General features: G+C 55.9%; 2 protein-coding genes across 4 annotated transcripts; both read right to left on the bottom strand.

Moving 5' to 3' along the window:
• Positions 1-3,082: 3,082 nt before the first annotated feature.
• Positions 3,083-13,357, bottom strand: PPP1R18 (protein phosphatase 1 regulatory subunit 18). 3 transcript variants are annotated; one of them, XM_059880416.1, is made up of 4 exons: positions 13,246-13,357; positions 9,878-11,500; positions 5,344-5,554; positions 3,083-3,956 (listed from the first exon to the last, which is right to left on the bottom strand). In XM_059880416.1, exons 2-4 carry the CDS (start codon positions 11,471-11,473, stop codon positions 3,937-3,939), a joined length of 1,827 nt encoding a protein of 608 aa, XP_059736399.1. In that variant the 5' UTR covers positions 11,474-11,500; positions 13,246-13,357; the 3' UTR covers positions 3,083-3,936. The 3 variants fall into 3 exon arrangements, with proteins under 3 accessions (XP_059736399.1, XP_059736398.1, NP_001070387.1); XM_059880415.1 differs by lacking the exon at positions 13,246-13,357 and adding an exon at positions 12,586-12,694; NM_001076919.1 differs by lacking the exon at positions 13,246-13,357 and having other exon boundaries at positions 3,088-3,956; positions 9,878-11,782.
• A 132-nt stretch (positions 13,358-13,489) lies between these two features.
• Positions 13,490-16,520, bottom strand: NRM (nurim). The gene is given in 4 exon segments (NM_001037596.2): positions 13,490-14,324; positions 14,652-14,828; positions 15,432-15,628; positions 16,192-16,520. Coding segments are annotated over 4 exon segments (789 nt in total). The 5' UTR covers positions 16,325-16,520; the 3' UTR covers positions 13,490-14,042.

The following is a 16,520-nucleotide window of genomic DNA, read 5'->3' as shown; positions in this document are numbered from 1 at the left end:
CCCTACTGAATTTCTGTCGCCCTCTGTTGGTCATTAGTGAATATTACATTCATTCATTTCATTCAACTATATTGAGAACCTTGGAGAAGGCAATGGCACCCCACTCCAGTACTCTTGCCTGGAAAATCCCATGGACAGAGGAGCCTGGTAGGCTGCAGACCATGGGGTCGCGAAGAGTCGGACACGACTGAGCGACTTCACTTTCACTTTTCCCTTTCATGCATTGGAGAAGGAAATGGCAACCCACTCCAGTGTTCTTGCCCGGAGAATCCCAGAGACGGGGGAGCCTGGTGGGCCGCCGTCTATGGGGTCACACAGAGTCGGACACGACTGAAGTGACTTAGCAGCATATTGAGAACCTAAAGTGCCTGGTGGCTCAGGTGGGTAATGGCACCCCTCTCCAGTAGTCTTGCCTGGGAAATCCCATGGACGGAGGAGCCTGGTAGGCTACAGTCCATGGGGTCGCGAAGAGTTGGACACGACTGAGAGACTTCACTTTCACTTTTCACTTTCATGCATTGGAGAAGGAAATGTCAACCCGCTCCGGTGTTCTTGCCTAGAGAATCCCAGGGACGGGGGAGCCTGGTGGGCTGCCGTGTCTGGGGTCGCACAGAGTCAGACATGACTAAAGCAACTTAGCAGCAGCAGCAGCAAAGTGCCTGGTGGCTCAGGTGGGAAAGAATCTGCCTACAATGCAGGAGACCTAGGTTTGATCCCTGGGTGGGGAAGACCCCCTTGGAGGAGTAAATGGTAGCTCACTCCAGTATTCTTGCCTGAAGAATTCTATGGACAGAAGAACCTGACCTACTACAGTCCATGGGGTCACAAAGAGTCGGACATAACTGAGAGACCAACACTTCCAGTGTGGGCCAGGCACAGTTTTAGTACCCAGGGATATAGCAAAGAACAAATCAGAAACAAATCCCTTACTGAATTTACAGTGGCAGAGGGTTGGGGGTGGGGACCAGCCTGACAGAGACAAGATACATAAAAATATAAAATACTAAGTTATATGGAGCCAAAAATAATGCAAGGTGTGTGTGGGCGCTTGTGGGGTGGGGCATTCAAATTAGAAGATCAGGTCCAGCTTGTTACAGATCAACTGATTAGGAGTGACCTTTGCTAGGACAGTTACTTTCTGCAAGAAGTGAATACAGGTTAGGCTTAATCGAGGACTCCAGGCAGATGAAAACTCAGGATGTGGAGAAAAAGCAAAGGTACCCTCTTTTCTTGGTGCTATCTCATAATGTTATTTTAAAAGATCTGCAAACTAAGAAATATGCAAATTGTATTCTGCTTTTTTTTTTTTTTTACTAACAGCTTGAGAAAGTCACCGGTGGCTGCTTAATTTTAAATAAGCAGAACTTGTTGCTTGACTACTGTCTGGCCTCTGATTCTGCTTCATACTTTTACAATTAATTGGATTTATCTGACACCGTGTTGGGAAACTAAACATTTGTTATTCCAACTAACAGCCACAAGTAGCTCCGAATCATTGACGTCATGAGTGCACTGTTTTCTGTTTCTGAAATGGACTGTGAACACCCCTGGCATCTCAGAGCTTCTTACTTCTGCTTTCCTGGGTCAAAACTAATTATGGTCTTTACCTAATTAGCTACTAATGTGAGTACTCTCCCTCCATACTCACACCTGCTCTGAAGTAGCCTATTCTTTTGACACCTTGCTTATTCCCTTGCTGGGAACATCTCTGGCATGTGTTTAAGATCAATTTTTCTAATACATTTTGTTTTTAATAAAGAAGGACCTTCCTCTAGTGATAGGACTCTATCTGCCATATCTTTATTAGCCTGGAGAACTGGAAAAAAAATCTGACAAGTAAAATGTAAATATTCCACACGTAGAAGATACAAATTCACCGAAACGGGAAAGTGTCCCAGTGCCAACTATACTTGGGCCACAAAGCCATGAATTATCTATGGTTCTTAAAACTTTAGGAATGTAAACCCGTTGTCTATCAGAGGAGAACTTTTTCAGGAATCTGCCCCTCTGTACTATTCTGCAGCAGTTTCAAGAGATTTATTACTTACGGTCTTGAGTCTTGGAGTAAAATCCCCTGGATTAGCCACTTCTAATCATACACTCTCTGGCTGCTTGCCTTGCACTAGGCTTCTGAATACCAGAATCCTTCAATTCAGAGTGTCCTCTGCTTCCAAATTTTTATCTCCTTTCATCTGCTCATTCGTTCATTCATTCTAAAGATAATTGTGTGTGTCTATCAGGTGCCAGGCATGCGGACGCCGCAGTGAACCCAGCTGACTGTTTGTCATCATGGTATGTCCAGTGTGTGGGTGCTCCAACTGTCCTTCCTCACACCAGCCCTAGACTTACAAAAATAATAATTTTTAAAATTACTTTTTAATCATTTAAAAGTATTTATTTTTGGCTGCACTGGGTCTTCAATGCGCATGAACTTTCCCTAGTTGCAGCAAGTCGGGGCTCCTCTTTGCTGAGGTGGCAGGAGGGCTTCTCATTGTGGTGGCTTTTCTCGTTTCAGAGCACGGACTCTAGGTACCCGGGCTCAGTACTTGTGGTACACCAGCCTAGTTGCCCTGCAGCAGGTGGCATCTTCTGGAGCAGGGGTCAAACCTGTGTCCCCTGCATTGGCAGGCAGATTCTTAACCACTGGACCATCAGGGAAGTCCAAAAATTTTTTAATTAAAAAAAAAAGAGAGAAAACAAAACAGGGAGTTCCCTGGTGGTCTAGTGGTTAGGATTTGATGATTTCATCATGGAGGCCCAGGATAAGTCCCTGGCTGGGGAACTGAGATGCCGCAAGCTGAGAGGCACAGCAAGAACAAAACCAAACCAAAGCAACAACAAAAAATCCCCAGTCCCTCTCCTGCTGGTCCTTGGAGAAATCGGTGCCAGGTTCTCCCAGAACCCTCTCTCCATGGCCAGTGCTGAGCTTCTGGTTCCCTGTCATATTTTCCCCTCCCACAGCCATGGCTGCTTCCTCCTTATGGCTAGTAAGAAGGTGAGAGAGGCCTGGAATGAGGAACCCAGAACCCACTCCATCCCACCCCGACCCCATTCCCTTTTTCAAAAGAAAGAGAAGCAGCAGGAGAGTTGGAGAGAGCTCCATTTTATTATAGAAAATAAAAACAAAAACAAAAACCCAGGCAATTGAGAAGAAAGGAGACACAGGGGGAAGAGAGTTGAGGTCCCTCATGACTCACCCCACACCCTCAAAATTCAATTCAATTGTGAACCACCAGGAGGAACAGAATTAAATAACTAGAGGGGGATACAGAGTTAAGATTCCCAGCCTTCCCTCTGGGGGAAAGTGAGACACGGGAATACTGAGCAAAAGTGGAGGAAGCCATACCCCAAGTCCCCCCAGTGCGGGGACTCCAGGGGACAGGGAAGAGGATTCTACATGGACACGCAAGTAGGCGTGGCTTGTAAACCCAGGACTTTGGCAGGTGGGGCTGGGGATGGCGGGGGTAGGGGGCTGTAAACCAGGCTGTAGTCAAGAGAAGCAGCAGGAGCTGTAAACAAAGGGGCAGGGACCTAAGGAACAGGAGGGAGAGGTGCTGGAAATGCAGTGGGGGCTGGGTCTCCTGGGGAGATGGGGGAGCCTCCAAGGGGTGGTAGGGAGTCGAGGAGCGTGTACCCTGCCAGTGGAGATGGCAAGGGTGCTCCATCTCTACCCCCGCCCTGTGAGCTCTGTGCTCCTCCCCAGGACTGCATGGGGGTCTCGGATCACCTAGGAGGCACCAGCGTGTCTGAGGAGGGTGGAAACTGAGCGGTTGCCTCTGCCCCCAGAAACAGGAAGAAGAAAGCGAGGTGGAAGATGCTGGTTGCCCTTCCCTGCCAGGCTCATGCTGAGGGTCTGTCTGTCTGCTCTGAACCTTCTGGGTTCCAGAATCTTCAGTTCCGGGAAGAAGGGAGGTGTATCTCCGTGTGGGAAGAGGGTCACCTCCGGCAAGACTCATCTGTGCGAGAGGGGGCAGCAAGGATAGAGGATGAGAGAGGTTCTCCGCCGCCCGCCTCCCTACCCGCTCCCCACACTGAAGGCCAGTTGGCATGCGGAAAATCTTACAACATCTCCCACGTCCTGAGTGCCTGTTGCTACTACTAGTCATAGCAGCCATCACTCATTTCATTTAGCTTGGATTCTCTGCCAGCCATTCTCATAACTTCTTTAATCTTGCAATAACCCCAGGAGATGTTAAGTTATTCCATGTCCAGCCATAGTTCCTAAGTGCTTCCCAAAAAGTTCTTAACCCTCTCAACAATCTCAAGAGGTGGTTATTATTAACCTCATTTCAAAAATAATAAACTGAGGCCAGAGGTCAGGCAGTTACCCTGAGGTAACACCACAATTAAGAGACATGATGGAATTCAAACTCAGGCCTGTCTGATCCAAATCCTGTGTTAACTACACTGTAGCACTCAGAAAGAGTCCTGGTTTAGAAATGTGGCGATCTTATGTGCCCTTCGCTTCTCAGGACCTCAGTTTTCCCATCTGTTAAAAGGAACTGTGAAAGAGGAGAGTGAAAAAGTCGGCTTAAAGCTCAACATTCAGAAAACTAAGATCATGGCATCTGGTCCCATCAGTTCATGGCAAATAGATGGGGAAACAGTGGAAACAGTGACAGACTTTAGTTTTTGGAGTTCCAAAATCCCTGCAGATGGTGACTGTAGCCATGAAATTAAAAGATGCTTGCTCCTTGGAAGAAAAGCTATGACCAACCTAGACAGCATATTAAAAAGCAGAGACATTACTTTGCCAACAACAGTCCGTCTAGTCAAGGCTATGGTTTTTCCAATAGTCGTGTATAGATGTGAAAGTTGGACTATAAAGAAAGCTGAGCACCGAAGAATTGATACTTTTGAACTGTGGTGTTGGAGAAAATCTTGAGAGTCCCTTTGACTGCAAGAAGATCCAACAAGTCCATCCTAAAGGAATCAGTCCTGAATATTCATTGGAAGGACTGATGTTGAAGCTGAAACTCCAATACTTTGGCCACCTGATGTGAAGAACTGACTCATTTGAAAAGACCCTGATGCTGGGAAAGATTGAAGGTGGGAGGAGAAGGGGATGACAGAAGATGAGATGGCTGGATGGCATCACGGACTCAATGGACATGAGTTTAAGTAAACTCAGGGAGTTGGTGATGGACAGGGAGGCCAGTCCATGGGATCGCAAAGAGTCGGACACGACTGAGAGACTGAACCGAATGAACTAAAGGAGCTGTTGGGCTAGAGTCCCCACCAAGCTCCTTCCAAGCGCCAACATTAAATCCCCCTTCCTCCTGAACCGCAGTGCCCGCTCCGACCAGCAGGCGGCGCCAACGGGACGGCGAAGTCTGCGCTCACCCACTATCAGGGCCTTGGTGCGCAGCCCGCCCTGAAGCTCTGGCTGCAGCAACAGCAGTTCCTCCTCCTCCTCTTCGTCGTCGGCTTGGGCCGCTGGGGGACTGGGGGCGCTGGGGGCCTCAGGCTCCGGGCCCAGCTCTTCTAGCACCGAACTCTCCGAGGGATACTGATACGTGGTCTCCAGGGCTGTCTCGCTGAAGGAGATCTTGAGCTGCGGGTGGGAGAGAAAGCGGGGAGGAGGCGAGGTCAGACCGCAGGGTAACAGGTGCAGGACCACAGGGAGTGGGGACTGGGTTTGGGCACGACTCGCTGACTTTGCCCGCCCCAGCCACTCTGGAAGCCAGTTTTCCTTTCGGTACTCGCTACTCGCTGGCCAATCCCAGATTTCCCCTCTTCAGTCATATCGTTTGAAAAACATTGACTTTGGCCTGAGCTTAGGCAGGGGCCTGGGTAGCAGGAGTAAGGAACCCAGGATCAAGGTTTCTACTTTTAGAGTGTGGGAGGTGGAAAGATAAAGAGAAATTAAAAACCTGGATATAAGTCCTGTGATCAGAACTGAGTCTTTGGGCACCCTGGGGGCAATCAGGGGGGCTCCCCAGGGGAGGTGAGAGCTGTCTCCTGGGCAGGAAGGAGCTGGCTGGGAGGGAGTCACAGGCAAAAGCCAAGACAGGCACATTGGTTTCCAGAGCCTTGATCCCTTGCTGTTCGAGGGAGAACCCAGGACCCTGAACACCAGCCTCTCCCACCTCACTCACTCCTCTCCTGCAGCTGAAGTGAGCTCCCAGGAAAGGGTCTTGGCTCTGACAGGGGAGCAGAGACCAACAGAAAAGCCAGAGGAAGGGAGACTGTCCCCCGAAACCCATTGAGATGATAAGCCCAAGTCCCTGAAAGCAGTAGCTGTGGGGGAGGTGACAGGGCAGAGAGGAAAGTCCAGACAAACACGGGACAGGGGTGGAGAACGCACCAGAAGGGACGTGCAGTGACAGAGACAGGCGACCAGAGGAATCTGGAGGGGGCAGAAAATCCTCGGGAACATACTGGTGCAAGAGCCGGCGAGCCCCAGCTGTTCTCACCACCTTTTTACCCTTCCCCTCTGCCCTCCTAAGAAGCTCACGGGGAAGGGGCAGGGTGGGATTAACTCTGGGAGCCAAAGCGATTAAGGAGACAAACAGGAGGATTCCATGCGAACTGCTCGGAAAGGTCCAGAGGATCTCCTTGGGCCTTCTCTAGCATCCGTTGGGGAACCTGGGGGTTGGGGGCCCTGCATCCCCGAGTCTCTGCATGGACTGGCGTATGAGAAGAGAGTAACCAGGATGGTGGCTGGACAGATGGTTGCTAACAGCTGGGTCCCCATGGGAAGCGAGAACTCAAGAGACGTGTGTGTGTGTGTGCGTGCACGCGTGCACATGCGTGTGTCACTCTAAGCGTCCAAACCTGGCATAGGCCCACCTCTCTGGGAACAAAAGCCAGAACCTGGCCAAGGCCTAGGAGGGGCTCCAATGTGCCCCTCGCCACTCAACACTGCATCCTCCTCCACTCCAGCCACATGGGCTGTGATTTCTTCCAGGCCCACCCCAGGCACTCTTACCTCAGGGCCTTTGCACTGGCTGTTCACTCAGCTTAGAATACTCTTCCCCCAATATCGCCGTGGCTCCCTCCCTTTGGATCATGCTATTATTTGCTCCTCCTACCATCTGGCCCTCAAAGTTCCATTTGTCCCTGTCCTAATTTTTTCCCATAATCACTTAACCACCTTCTAACCTAACGTACCAAAAAGAAAGTTAGTCGCTCAGTCGTGTCCAACTCTTTGCAACCCCAAGGACTATAACCCACCAAGCTCCTCTGTTCATGAAATTTTCTAGGTAAGAATACTGGAGTCGGTTGCCATTTCCTTCTCCAGGGGATCTTCCCAATCCAGGGATTGAATCCAGGTCTCCTACATCACAGGCAGGTTCTTTACCGTTTGAACCACTAGGGAAGCCCTAACCTACCAGAGGATTTACTAATTTGGTTACTTATTTTTGTCTGCTGTCAATAGAAGCATGGAAGTTGCTTCAATGGGTAAGGAAGGTTCCATTCATCCAGACATCAGATGGCGTCTCAACATACCAACCCTAGGGGAACACTCTTGCGGGGTGGGGGGGTGCAGGCCAGCCTGCACACAGTCGACCCCCAGTCCGCGTCTGTGGAACAGCCAGCTGGTAGAATTGAGTGACAGGAACCAGACCCCTTATATCCTAACTTCTCCAAAGGAACCACGTCTACTGCTGACAGGTTTACCCAAACTTCTGGGAACCCACTTCTGTTTTCTTTTCATGTCACCTTTTGAGATACCGAGCTCTGTAGTTTATTATCTGCTCTGGTAAAAGGAGCCATTTTATTTGCTCTCTGTCCATGTTTGTCTCTCTCCCCCAACCCTGCTTCTCTCCTCACCACCCCAACTTCTGACTGGGCTTCTCAGGAATGCACAGCCTTCATGGGGTGTGTGTGTTGAGGGGGGTGGGTACGGATGGGATGACTCACTCACTCCTCTCTCATCAGCTATATAAGGTCACAAGGGGGCTGGGGAGAGGAGGGGCCGACCTCCCAGCCAGAGGGGCCTCTGGGGAAGGGCACGGGCCATGGCCCAACCCCTGGGCTCCAGTGGCAGGGCTGGGGCTTCTTTCCCAGTGCAGGGACACGTTTGATGGAATTAGCCTGCAAACAGGAGTTATTTAGGGAAAGGGGGACAGTGTTAGATGGCAGGGTCCTCCTATCCCTGATCTGATAGGCAGGGCTGGACATGCCCGTCCCTGACGAGCAGGGTGCTGGGAGAGAGGAGGAGGCCTCAGGGAGAGCTGAGGGGAAAGTGTCTGGGCCCAGAGAACTCTGCACTGCTTCTTCCCCACCCCCACCTGAAGCAGCCGCTTCCTTATTCTCTCACCACATCCTGAGCACAGTTCTGGCCAGGCCCATGGCCCCATGTTCGCCACTCAGCCCCACCAGCCTTCCGGCCCCCACCCCAGGCTTCCTGTTTGGGCGATCTGCTTCCGGCTCCCTCGCTCCCTGACCTAGGACCTAGGACCTCCCTCACTCTCACAGGTCCTGCCCTGCACTCAGTCCCCGGCCTTTGGGCCCCAGACTTCATGTCTTCCCCTCTTTGTTCCTGCCCAGAGGCACAAGACAGCCTCTACAGTAGTGACTTCTCTGAACATCTCACCCTGGCTGTTCCTGACCTAGTTTCTCGCCCAGCCCGGAGGCAAAAGGGTCACCTAGCAGTCAGCTCAGGACAGACCCAGGGACCACGGCTCTGGGATGGGAGCTTGAGCTTCATGTGAAGATGAGCTGGGGTCTCAAGTGACTCCCGACCTTTGTGCTTTCCCACTGACACCGGGGACACGAAAACCAATCTGAGGATGACACATATGGGATGAGGGCTGGAGCTGTGTTAGATACAGAACTTCTCTTTCCTTGGAGATTTTCAAGCTGGAAACTGGTGTATGGGGCAGGAGTTGGGCCAGCGCCAGGGAAGAAGTCAGCTTGGCTGTTTCCAACTTCCCCGCACCGCCTTTTTTCCAGTTTAACCTCTGACCTTCTGCTGGCCCCAGTCCCCAACCCTGCCCTCGACTCCCATTGTGCTCTCTGCTCTCAGCACAGTGCCTCCAAATTCACTTCTCTTTCTTTCTACCCCAAGAGGAGGGAGAGGCCAGGAAGAAAGGGGAAAACCAACTGCTGAGCCAGTTCTGGGGAGGGAGGGGATGCCCAGGGAGGAAGGACTGGGAGGGAGTGGTGGGGGGAGTATTTTGGAAGAGGAGAAGGCTTTTCTTGTCCCAAGAGAGAAGGGAGCACTGTCTGAAGCTGTGGCCCAGCTGGGGGTGTGCAACCCCAAGGTCACCCACTTCAAATGGCCTCTGTGTGAGTCTCTCCCATGGGGCAGACTCGGGGTTCAAAAGCCTTCTTCTCTCTGCTCCTTGGCCAGCCCCTGTTCCACTCCCCTCCCCCACTATCCTAGGATGTCCCCACTCCGCTCTGCAACACCCCCTTCCTTGGGTCTGTGAGCTGTTCCTCCACTAGCTTCTCCCTGCCATTTCTCCCTAAAACCCCAAACCCTTCTGCCTTCCCAGGCTTCCTACCCCGGCATTCTTTTGCCCACTTTTGCCCTGCAGACCCTGCCCGCGTAGACTCCGGGCTGTGGCCTCAACTCGGGTCTCCCACCCAGATGGGCTGGGCTGGGTCACAGACTCGGGAATGGAAAGCATGGGGGGGAACTCAGAGCCTGAGGGAGAGAAGAGTGAGGAGCCTGGGCACACCCTGAGAGAGACACACCCAGGACAGCGAGCCTGATTGCGGAGCAGGCTCCTTGGGCTGGGAAATGAATGGAAAAGAAGGGCCACAAAAAGGAAGGGCGTGTGTTCAGAGGAGGAAGGGTGGCAGCAGGAATGAACAAGAATAGACGAAGACAAGGATACAGAGGTGTAAAAAAAGGGAGAGAGACAGGAGTCCACAGAGCAGTGATGGTGGGCTGGGCGAGAAGTCTGGGTTGGCTGCTCCCTACCTGTTTGTGGCGCCTTTCAGGGGACCCCTTGACAAGGCAGCTTCGGCTGAGGCGGAGGTAGCCCCCCAGAACCAAGATCTCCTCGGCAGTCGGGTACCGCTTCTTCCCAGCCCCAGGGACCGCCGCGTCAGCTGTGGCTGGGGTGGCTGGAGTGGCGGGGGCTGCAGGGGGCGCGGACCGCCGGGGGTTGACTGTGAAGGTGTGTCCGCTGCGGCGGGGGGCCCCCACCCCTGGCCCTGCCTTCACCCCGTAGAAGAGCCGGCTCATGAGGGGATCCCCAAGGGACTGGGGGGCAGGTGGGGCTGGGGGTGGGGGAGACAGAGGGGCTGCAGGTGGGGGCCGGAGTTCCCCTGCTTCCTCTTCCTGCCGTCTAGAGGCTCCAGTCCCGGCGTCCTCTGGGGAGAGGGGGGAGGGCGCAGAGCAGCGGTCCTGCAGGGCGCCCAGAGGCCTGCTCTGAGTGCCCGCCTCCTCCTTCTCAGCCTCCCCTTCTCCAGCCTCTGCACCCAAAGGCCCCACGTGCTTCTCGGCAGACTCTGGAGTGTCTGGTTTCTGGGGCTGAGGCTCTGTGTCCCTGGGTGTCCAGTCTCGGACCTTCCCAGAGTTCAGGGTCCATTTCCAGCCTTCCAGTGGCCGCAGGCCCCTCTCGCCATCCTCCACAGGACTGGGCCTTTCCTCTGCTCCCTCCGGTCCTGCAGAGCGACTGTCTGGAGCCTCCCTTGTCGGGGTCTCTGACAACACTGTGGTCCCTTCTGGGACCATTCTTGGAATCGGCCTCTCGTCTTTTCTCCCCCATTCCTCTGAGCAGTCTTTTCTTTCTTCTCCTGAACTCGGCCTCCACTCTGATGCCTCCAGTTGTGCCAAACTCTGTCCCTGAGACTCTCTGGGGTCAGGCCTCCATTTACGGGACTCTGTCAGGCCCAGCTTCTGGTTGTCAGACTCTTCGGGGCTCAGTCTACTGTCCACCACCTCTGTTCTCCTGGGGCTTTGTTCTCGGGGCTCTGCCAGTCTCAAACTCCGCTCAGGAGTTTCTCCAGGGCTCAGCCTCCATTTCCGCACCTCTGACAGTCTGGAGCTCCTGTCTCCAGCCTCTCCTGGGCTCTGCCTCCAGTCCCGAGACTCCAAAGGCCTGGGGCTCAACTCTCGAGCTCCCCCTATCCCCAGCCTCTTCTCTCTGAGCCACTCTTCCCTGGACTCTCTTCCCTTGGGGCTGGGATCCCGTGTCTCCCCGGCGCTGGGTCTCCGCCCCCGGGTCTCCAAAGGTCCAGGCCGTCTGTCGGTGAGTAGCTCTTCACTCCGCTGCTGCTGCTGCTGGCGCTCTTGCCGGATAAATCGGTTCTGGTGCACGGGCCCAATGGCCTCCAGGAGGACAGCAGACTCGTCTGGGTTTGGAGGTCCAGCCTCCGTAGTCCCAGGCGCAGGGCTAGGCTCCCCAGGAGACAGACCAAGCTTGGCCCGGCGGCGCTCCAGAAGGCCCCGCTTCCAGGCTGGCATCTGCGACAGCCGCTCCCGCTCTGCAGTCTCACGGCCGCGAACGGCTGCCTCTTCCTGCCGGCGCCGGGCTAGCAGCTGTAGCTTCCAGTCTGGGATGGTGGCCATGGTCGCCTTGGGGAGGGTGGGGGAACGCTGGGGGGCAGAGAACAGGAAGGAGAGGCTCCAGAGGGGCCCAGGAGGTGAGAATGGGGGTGGGGGGAGAGGAAGCAGGGGGAGAGGTGGGACACAGAGGAGCTGAGGGTGAGGACAGTAGGAAAAGGGGCGGCGAGGGGGTGGGCAGAGAAAGGGGAAAAACTGAGAAAGAGAAGAGGAAACTAAGAGCCAGGTGATGGGGTTGGGGGAGGTGGGTCGAGAAGAAGAGTGGAGATTCAGCAAAGAGACAAGAGTCAGATTTGTGGGTACAGGTTACTGGGCATCAGAGACAGTCCCCAGGTTGTGAGAAGAGGGAAAAACGAAAGAAGTTGGCGCGAGGGAGAAGAGAGAAGAGAGGCTAGGGGTGAGCGGGGCAGGATCCGAGCGAGGTTGCCTGACCGCTACCCCAGGAGCGGCGGGAGTGGGAAGCGAGGTCAGCGGGATCCCCGGCGGAGAGGGGGCAGTGGCACCTGAAAGGGTGTCGGGAAGGTGGGAGGGCGGAGAGTGGACAGGTCCAGGGAAGAAGGGGGAATCGGGGGCAGAGGGGCAAGGGAGCTCGGCGGCTGCAGCCCGGCGAGTCTCAGCGCGGGCCCCGGAGGTCCGGGCTCCCCTTCCAGCTCCGCTTGAGCCACGCCTCTCCGACCCCCCAGCCCCCACCCCTCCGCCCTGCACTCCGCCCCGGGGCGGGCCAGGGGAAATACCCTCCCCCGGGGACTTTCGGAACCCGGCGATCGGAGCTGCCAGCTCGTTCCCAGAACCCTGGCGTCCACCCCCCACCAACCCTAACCCGGTCCCGGCCCCGCCGCCGGCCTCCCCCACCGGCGATGCCCCGAGGTCCCGGGCGAGCGAGCGCCCCAGGCGTACGGAGCACCGGCTCCACACCGCTTCGCTCCGGAGCCGGCCAGTCTTGCGCCGGGGTCTTGGCGCTCATGGAACCCCGACCTCGCCAGCCGTCCCCACCCGGCTATGACCGCACTGATGGGCAATCTCGGCACAAAGAGAGGAGAGACAGCCCGAGGTCCGCGCCCGGGACGGAAGGGAGGGGACACCCCCTCCCCAAGTCTGAAGCCCCTGGGTCAACTCACACGCCGCGGGGCTCCCGGGGGAGGGGGAGCGAAGGAGCCTGACGTCCGGAGAGAGGAGGAGAGAGGAAGAGGAGGAGAGAGGGATAGAGGGAGATCCGGGGCCGAAGGTGGGGGGGGGGGTTCGGGGGGGGGGGGGCGCGGGACGGGGGAAGGGAGGAGAAGGGGAGGGACGGAGACTGAGACCCGGGGGCCGGGCAGGGGGCGGCCGCCGCTTTGTCTGAGGACAATGGGGAGAGGGAAGGGGGCGCAGGGCGGAGCCGGGCGCGGGGGCGGAGCCTCGCTCTCCGGGTCCCCCTCTTGGGGCCTCGGCCCCGGGACTCTTTTCCCGCCGCGATCCCCGGCCCTCCGCGGTCCTTCCCCAGGGCCTCTCACGCGGCTCCCGCCCGGTAACCCTGGACAACCCAGGTGTCCAGACCCCCACCCCCAGCTCGCCAACCCGGGGCGGCGGCCCGTGACTCAGACCCCTCGAGGGACTTGGGGAGGAAGCGGCAGCTGCTCGGAGCCGGGCCCGCCCTTCCCATCTCCTGCCGCTCCTCCCCACGCTTTTGCCTATCCGGGCCAGCCTTTGTTACCGTGGGGGCGCTTGCGGGGCCCGTGGGGAGGGGGCGGCCGCAGGAGCAGGGCTGGGAAGACAACGGTTTCGGAAGCTCGCTCCCTTACCCGAACCTTTGCCCCACTCTTCCGTTTCAGCCCGTCCCCCACCCGGGTCTGCAGCGAGAAAATTGGGAGATTTGGAGGAAAGGGGACCGGGTGCTCCGGGAAGGGGGTGGAGGGCTGGGTCCGCGGGGAGTGGCCGCCGCCCAGCGGTCACCAGAAGGCGCGGCCGATGCCCAGACTCCAATGTAACTCGCCTTTCCCAGAGCCAGCCCTGCAGCTTTGAGAGACACTGACAGACTGCATTCTACACGTAGAAAAACCAGACTGAATTTTATTTTCCTGTAGCGCGAGTTCCTCGGGAGAGCAGGGAGCCTTTAGTCACCTTAGCTAAGAGCGGGAGAAACCGCTCAACTAGGTTCAGGAGGATGGAGCCTAGGGGCGGGGCCTAGGGACCTGGAACGGCCAGACAGTGGGCCTTGGTCCAGCTCCTGGGAGGGAGCTAGACGTGGAGAAAGGATCCCTGAGGCGCAGAGGGTAGTAACAGGGCTAAGGGAGTGGTCAAGCCAGACTCTTCTCTTGGTGAGGAAATTGTTAATGGAGGGTCAAGCCCTGAACTGTAAGTAGAGGGATAAGTTCCCAGCCACTCCTTCCTGGCTGGTGAGAAGTGGCCCTTGGAGTCCAATGGCTGAAATTCAGTATGGAGCTGGAACCAAGGAGTGGAGGCTCAAGCAAGGAAAGGGACCACTCCTTCAGTCCATTGATTTGGGCCTCTGGTCTGAAGCAGTCAAGGCCTGGATGTTAAGGGAATTTGGGATAGGAGGGAGAGAGGAAGTACAGGGCTTGCAACCAGGGTTAACCCCTTACTCAGCCTCCCCATCCTGGGGCCGGGAGAGCAGGTGGAGTTTTCTTTGTAGCTGGGCCCGGAGGTAGCGGAGATCATGCTGGTCCAGTCCGTGAGCCAGGCCCAGGTAGAGGGTAAGGAGGAGAGCAAGGAGCAGGCGGTCAGTGCCCAGGGTGGGTACCACCCATAGCACAGTCAGCAGCTCCACGCACACTGGATGGCGCAGGTGGGAGAAGAGTCTCAGAGCCCGGGGCGACTTCAGGGCCAGAGGCTCGCCCAGCCCCAGCACATGGTAGTACACCTAGCAGAGGGAGAATGGCTTAGAAATGGAGTCAAGCCCTTGTCACAACTTAACTGCCTCTTTCCTCCCCTTCTGGGCACCCTCCTTCTATGACAGGCTCAGGAACCACCCTTCTGAGACTGGGGGTCCCTGACCCTCATCTCTGGCCCATGAACCTTCCCAGGCCCAAGAAGCCCATGATTCCTAGCCTTTGGGGGAGGGCCGGGGGGAGACTATCTTATAAGAAAGGGAGGTGGAAGACAATGGGAGGCAGAGGGACATCCTTGGAGGGGAAAGAGGTATTCTAGAAAGGATCAAATGTCTTGGGTATGGATCTGGGAGCCTCACCTGTTTCAGGCCCATGAGCTCTGCATAGTCGAAGACAAGAAGGATGCTGAAGATGAGGAGCCAGGAAATGACATGGAGGACAAAGCAGAGGAGGGGCACCCAAGTGGCCCACGGCTCAGTCCGAGTCTCCCACAACACAGGACCCCTGGGCACGGGCTCCCAGTACCGCATCACCAGCTGAGAAAGGAAGAGGGACTGGGTTTTCCAGCAGCCCACCCTTGACAGACCCAGACCCAGGGGCTGCCCCCAGTCCAGGCTGGCCGGCTGTTCTCCCCACCTCTATCATGAGCATGTTCACCATGTGGAGGGTGCTGGGTGGGGTCCTAAGGATGTAAGAATGACATGTCTCTACTCTGAGGACTTAGAGAATGGATGAGAGTGACCAGATAGGCACGCACACTAGTCTATGCCAAGCACCCACTGAGAAGACAGGTGAGTACTAACTGGGAAGCTTTCTCTTGAGATCTAGGGAAGTGCTTTTGAAGAAAGGATAAGACTGAAGAGGTGTTAACAAGGCACTCTCAAGCGGGACAACATGAACAAAGTTGCAAAGGTGAGAATGCACACATCGTGCCCAGTGGATAACAAGCAGTACATACTTCTTGATAAAAAACAGAATGTGTGCTGTGAAAGAATGGGAGCTGAGATTAGTCCTGAACACCCTCAGTTCTCCTCCTAAACCCACACTTTATCCAAAGCCTGAGGTTCTTGCAGCTCCAATCAATGACATCCTTCACACATGCTGTTTCCCTTGAGGACTCAGCTGCTAGGGCTTCATACCTGCAAGGCCAGGGCAGTGCATGCCACGTACAGTGACCTCTGAAGGACCCCAAAGTACCGGGACATCCATTCCTTCACGGTCTCAGTTGCCATGAGGCTGTGCTGCCCCACAAACAGTAACAGGAGCCCCAGATCCCAAACCAGCGGGACAAGGATGCTTTGGTCCTGCAGGGCAGCCAGCCATCCCTGGCGGGCATCTAGCGGGAGTTGGAAAAAGGTACAAAAGATCAAGAAGACTGTGGGAAACACTGTCTACCTTCATCTCCTCCTGGGGACCCCAGGCCATGTCCCTTAATGCTTTCAAGAGCCCTATCGCTTCCTCTCTAGGCTTTGCCCACCTCATTTTGCTATTCCCTGTTTCTCCCCTTTTCCCCATGCTTCTTTCAGAGCTGGGGAAGAACATTCCTGTTGGGCAGTCACGAAAGGCATGGCTGGAGTGCCCTTCTTGTTTCAGTTCTCCAAATGCTCCCTCTTTGTAACACCCTCTATAGTCCTCTCTAAGAAGCACTTTTCTGAGAATATTCTGTTCATTGCCCTTTCCCTCCCTCTCGGTTCTCACTCTCCCGCCTCTCCAAACCGCTAATCCCAGAGTTCCTAATTTAGCCCTCCAGTCTCCTCGGCCTTGTCTCGGCGGCTTTCAAGGCTCTAGTTCCCTCTCCAGGACTTCCCCTGTCATTTGTCTCCAAGCCCCGCCCCACGCTCCCTCTGCTCCGGCTCCACCTCCCTACCCTAGAGCTCATCCTCCGTCCCTCCCGCTCACCTGGACTGCCAGACTCCGAGATTCTTCCAAGAAGTGGCCGAAGGGAGGTAAAGCGTACGAACTCCACTCCAGTGCCAAAGGCCAGGATGAAAGAGGCGAGGGCAGCAGGGATCAGGAGCAGTGCAGGGGCCATGGCGAGAAGTGGAGGGGTGGGGAAAGGGGCGGGTTTGGGATTCCCGCGGCCGCAGGCTCCGCCCCGGCCCCGCCCCCAGCCTGGAACCCTTCCTGGCGTGGGGCGGGGCTCCCGCGCGCCTGCGCCGGGTTTCCGGCCGGTGCGCGCAGCTCGCTCACACCCAGCTGCGGAGCAGCTCCTCTGGGTTCCTTTCCCC

Source organism: Bos taurus, chromosome 23, assembly GCF_002263795.3.
Source record: "Bos taurus isolate L1 Dominette 01449 registration number 42190680 breed Hereford chromosome 23, ARS-UCD2.0, whole genome shotgun sequence".
NCBI classification, from domain to species: domain Eukaryota; kingdom Metazoa; phylum Chordata; class Mammalia; order Artiodactyla; family Bovidae; genus Bos; species Bos taurus.
The sequence above is the reverse complement of the archived record's forward strand: the minus strand, read 5'-3'. Positions and strand labels throughout refer to the sequence as shown.

Excerpts from the sequence above, each read along its gene's own strand:
- PPP1R18 (XM_059880416.1), bottom strand. The coding sequence starts at position 11,473 with ATGGCCACCATCCCAGACTGGAAGCTACAGCTGCTAGCCCGGCGCCGG. Across the intron at positions 5,555-9,877 it reads CTGAAAGGCGCCACAAACAG|CTCAAGATCTCCTTCAGCGA; the intron begins GTAGGGAGCAGC and ends TCCCACCCGCAG. Across the intron at positions 3,957-5,343 it reads CACCAAGGCCCTGATAGTGG|ATGAGTCTTGCCGGAGGTGA; the intron begins GTGAGCGCAGAC and ends CCTCTCGCACAG.